General features: G+C 55.1%; 1 protein-coding gene across 1 annotated transcript; it reads right to left on the bottom strand.

Annotated features, from left to right (window-relative positions):
• Positions 1 to 728: 728 nt before the first annotated feature.
• On the bottom strand, positions 729 to 2,416 carry HOXB13 (homeobox B13). The gene is made up of 2 exons (XM_044250541.1): positions 1,804 to 2,416; positions 729 to 1,005 (listed from the first exon to the last, which is right to left on the bottom strand). Exons 1-2 carry the CDS (start codon positions 2,414 to 2,416, stop codon positions 752 to 754), a joined length of 867 nt encoding a protein of 288 aa, XP_044106476.1. The 3' UTR covers positions 729 to 751.
• Between the last annotated feature and the right edge of the window lie 2,325 nt (positions 2,417 to 4,741).

Here is a 4,741-nt window from a genome sequence, read left to right as displayed (position 1 = left end):
ATGGAGAATTATCCAGGCACTTTCTCAAACTCAGTTTTTCTGGAGGAAGGAGGACTTGGACTCAGGAGAGCAGCTCTCTGGCTTCGTTTTCACCCAAGGACAAAATCTAAGAGTTCACAGTGGGACTTTTTGAGACGGCTGGGTACAACCTTGGGAGTGGGCAGCGAGGGAGGGAGGGAGGAAGGGAGAGGTGCCCTCCAGGGTTGTCCATCCTGCCCAAGGGTCATCTTAGAAAAATGCTAAATAAGAAACAGTAGTCACAGGGATGAATCTGCCTTTTCTCCTCTCTGCTGCAGTTACTGGGATGGGGGAAGGGATTTGGAAACGGAAGTGGATCCAGAGGAAGCTTCCCTGCCTTGGGTCTCCCTCCAAGTTTATTCATAATCAACTCAATTCATGCAAGCAGTTTCTAAAGTGCTCTTCAGAGCTCTAATTAGAAAATACGAAACTAATTATCATAGTAACTCATACTGGTTATGGTGGGTGGTTACTGCCACCACCAGGATGAATGATTATGACTGCCACTGGCCCTGTGGGTGGTGTGTTACTCTGGTGGACTGAACTATAACTCTGGGCCTCACGGGCACCCTAGAACACACAGGGGCACCCAGGCCATCCCTGAGGAACAGCCCAGGAGCTGTGGCCTGGGAGCCCCTCAACAGAGTCCTGTGCTCTAGCCTGGCACCCTTGGGCTCTGGGTCTCCCCAGGATACTCCCACTTCTCCCCCACCTCCCCAGCCAGGGATCTCCCTCACGGATTAGTGGTGGTCTTGACCTTGGCCAGGACTTTCTTCTCCTTAACCCGGCGGTTCTGAAACCAGATGGTGATCTGGCGCTCTGAGAGGCTGGTGGCTGCCGAGATCTTGCGCCTCTTGTCCTTGGTGATGAACTTGTTCGCTGAATATTCCCGCTCCAGCTCCCGCAACTGGCCCTTGCTGTAAGGAATGCGCTTCTTTCGGCCACGTCGGAAGGCGCAGCCATCTGGAGGGTGCTGCACTCCTGACTCTGCGCCCAGGAGAAGGAGGGAGAGAAAACCTCGTTCAGACCTCTGCCCACAAGCCCAGGCGAAGACCCCCGGCCCTACAAGCTGAGTAATCTACAGGAGCACCCAGATCAACTTCTGGACATGCATACACTCTCCCCCAGAGCACCAGGGGACACCTGGACTTCCGGCTGGTTTCTGATGACCGCTCAGGCTTCTGCAGGCCACCGTCACCTATCACTGTCCTCGCGAGTGACTGCAGGTCTGCAAACACACCCATCACGCATGGCCAGACCTTTGCCCACAGTCACACACACCCACCCTCACATGCATTTTCAGCCTCTTGGCCACTCTTATAGATCCTGCAGGCAAATTAAGTAGAGAAGGGCATGCATTTACGCGTGCGCGCACACACACACACACCACACATACACACAACGACATGCACACATATACGCACCCCTAAGTTATGACTTCAGGAAATCTAAAATTTGCTTTGGAAACTGAAAAATTCATCTGAGACAAAATGAGGGCTTGAATTCTTTATAGAATATCTGATATCTATGTTCCTACCCATCCCACCTCCCCTACTCACTGAATTGAGTAATTTTGGTGGAATTAAACCTGGGATCTGAGAGGTGGAAACAGCTTGAGCCCCGCAGCAGCAAAAAGAACCAAACACTCGGACCTAATGAAAAGCTGGTCCCAAGGCCTCCTAGGTTGGCAAAGCCCACAGCCCCGGCTCCCTTCACTTCCATGACAGCGCGGCCTACAACCTCCCTGACAGCACCAACGGGACCCAAAATAGCGGGGCAAGTTACCTGCAAATGCCGCCTTCCAGAAGGGACCCGGTGGGTTCTGTTCCCCCTGGCAACACATCTGGCCATTCCAGCCCCCGGTGAGGGCCCAGGGCTGGTAACTGTCCACAGGCAGCAGGGAGTCGTGGCGGGGCTCCCCCGGGGCGCCCAGAGTCTGCACCACCGACACATCCAGGTAACTGGCCATTGGCTGGTAGGGTCCTGGGTACCCCGGATAGAAGGCAAACTCGGTGGGCCGGCTGGGGTACTCCTCCCCGGGCGCGGCGGTCTCGGCGGGGTAGGCAGCGAGGGTGGCCGCCTGGGCACAGGGCTTCAGCGAGCTCCGGGACACCCGGCAGGAATAGTACCCGCCTCCAAAGTAGCCATAGGGCACCGCAGCGGGGGCCGTCCCCTGGGGCACCCCGGGGCACGGGTGGCACTGCTTTGGCGGTTCCGCAGAGCCCGGCAGGTCTAGGGGAGCATAGCTGACGGCGGCGGGCAGCAGTGGAGGCGCCCCGGCGGCGGCGGGGTGGCTAGGGAGGGGGGAGCGGGCGGCTAGATTCCGGCTCCCTCCGGCTCCGGGCAAGCCTTCCATGGCCTTGGCCCCGTCCAGGGTGGCATAATCGCCGGGCTCCATGGGGCCGAGGGTCGGCTCATGGGGTGCCGGGGGTGGGGGATCCGGGGGGCACCCAGCTCGCTCTCCCCACCCGGGCCCCCAGGAATCCAAGGCGTTTTTAAATCGCTCCCAGCTCGCAGGGCGCCTGCCTTCGCTCCAGCCCGTCCGTCCTGACGCAGGACACGCAGGTGCCAGGGCACGCGCGCTGATTGGCTGCGGCCCCGGGGAGAGAAGCTCATAAAATCTTCATGGCAGAAATTGCGAAAATACTTTACCCTGCTTCTGTCTTTCTCTCGCCCGCTCCTTCCTCTCTCCCTCCCTCTCTCCTCCCTTCCTCCCTCCTTCTCTTCCTCCTTCCCTCCCTCCCCCCTCCCTCCTTCCCTTCCTCCCTCCCTCCCTCTCTCTTCCCCTCTCTCCCTCTTCCCCTCTCCCTCTCCCTCTCCCTCTCTTTTATTGCATTGGAAAACGGGAACAGCAAGGAAAGCCTCTTCCCAGTTTGGGGAAACCGAGCTCCGAGGCGGGAGGGGGCGGGGAGAACTGGGAGGAGGAGGAGGGAGAGATGACAGGGAGCCAACCCCACCTCCGCCCGCCTCCTCTCCCTCCCTGTCTCCCGTGCTTTGGCAGGTTTAACGAGAGAATAAAAAGCTCTCCCTATAAAGTGCGCGTCGTCTCCTGGGCTGGGGGTGGGGTGGGGGGAGCCGGGGGTGGGGCCGGAGGCCGCTCTGCGCCTGAAAGGGGAACCTGGGAACGTGCGTGAACTAGAAGAGACTGGGAAATGGAGACTATAAGGTATTTCTGCGAGCCCCTGGCTTGGGATCCTGGGTACAAAAGCATCCCAGCTCTCTCCGGGTGTCCCTCCAGTTCCGGATGCGCATAGGAAGTGCCTAGGAAGCCCCTTCCCCAAGGATCCCAGCTACCGCCCAGGCGGCTCCCAGATCCGGGTGGGGCAGAAGGAGGGTGGGGAGGGACAAGATCTCCAGAAGGTGAGGGGAGGATCTGGGGCCTGGGACGTGCAACGTTCAGATCTGAAACGGACATGGAGTTTCTAGACGTAGCCTGTGAAAGAGGGTCTGGATTTTAATTTAATGATGTGGAAAGAGATACGGAGAGAGGCGACACACATGACCTCAATATCGAGAGAGAGACGGAGACCCAGGGACATCAGCACAAAGAGAAAAAGAGAAAAGTTGAAGGAAGGAATGGGAGAGGATCTTCCAAAATCCTTAAGTACCTGCCAGAAAAGAGGACCTCTTCTCCCCCCTTTTCTGGGTTTTAAAGAATTTCTGGGAAGCCAGGCCTAATTGACCATACATTAGTTGCAGGAGTTTTGGACCCCAAGAAAGAAGGAGATGTCCCGCCTCTCTGCCCTGCAGCTCTCTTCTTATACTGACCTGGCAACTGACCCTGGCACATTCCTACCCAAACTGAGTGTTCAGAAAGCCCAGGACCCCTATCTGCTTCATCCAGGCTTTACATTTCCTTAAAAGGAAAAAGGGAGGGAGAGAGAGAGAGCCCCACCTCTGCGAGAATTGCTGAAGGTCCCTCTGTAGGGCCCCTTTGTTCAGTGAAATTCAGAAGACTCAAACCCATTTCTTTCACAGACCTTCAGAGATTTTGTTTGCTTTGCTGTCCCTCCCAAATCAAATCCTTCTGACTCTACGTTTTCTCCAGTTTTTCTGGAGAGGACAGAAACTTTTCCACTCCACACCAACATCACAGCATTTATACAGAACAAACCATTCTGACTCTAGGTGGGCTCAGCCACGCTCAACCCTACCAACATGAACCTGAACCTGAGCCATCTTTCGGGAAAGGGCCCATGCAAACTGGAATTTCCCCAAGCTATGTGGCTGTACTGAGATTAAAACTCACCCTCAACAAACATCGGTAGTAACAGAAGACATCAAGCACAAAACCCTTGATAGATTTAATGGTATTTGAAAACAATATGAGAGAAAAAGGAGAAGATATATCTTTGATGCTTTCTAGTTTCTTGTCATAGCCTCTTGCTTGTGTAACAAGGAAAAGCAGATCAGGGAGTCTGGGTGGCTCAGTGGGTTAAGCCTCTGCCTTCAGCTTGGGTCATGATCTCGGGGTCCTGGGATCAAGCCCCACATCAGGCTCTGTGCTCAGGAGAGAGCCTGCTTCCCCCTCTCTCTCTGCCTGCCTCTCTGCCTACTTGTGATCTCTCTGTCAAATAAACAAAATCTTTAAAAAAAAGAAAAAAGAAAGAAAGAAAAGCAGAACTACCAGGATCTGTACCTACAGACTAAGGCTTCTTCACTTAATTGTTGGGATTTTTTTTAAGTATACCCTACACCCAATGTGGGTCTTGAACTTATAACC

The sequence above is a fragment of the Neovison vison genome, chromosome 5 (genome assembly GCF_020171115.1).
Source record: "Neovison vison isolate M4711 chromosome 5, ASM_NN_V1, whole genome shotgun sequence".
NCBI classification, from domain to species: Eukaryota; Metazoa; Chordata; class Mammalia; order Carnivora; family Mustelidae; genus Neogale; species Neogale vison.
The sequence above is the reverse complement of the archived record's forward strand: the minus strand, read 5'-3'. Positions and strand labels throughout refer to the sequence as shown.

Excerpts from the sequence above, each read along its gene's own strand:
- HOXB13 (XM_044250541.1), bottom strand. The coding sequence starts at position 2,416 with ATGGAGCCCGGCGATTATGCCACCCTGGACGGGGCCAAGGCCATGGAA. Across the intron at positions 1,006-1,803 it reads CTGGAAGGCGGCATTTGCAG|AGTCAGGAGTGCAGCACCCT; the intron begins GTAACTTGCCCC and ends TCCTGGGCGCAG.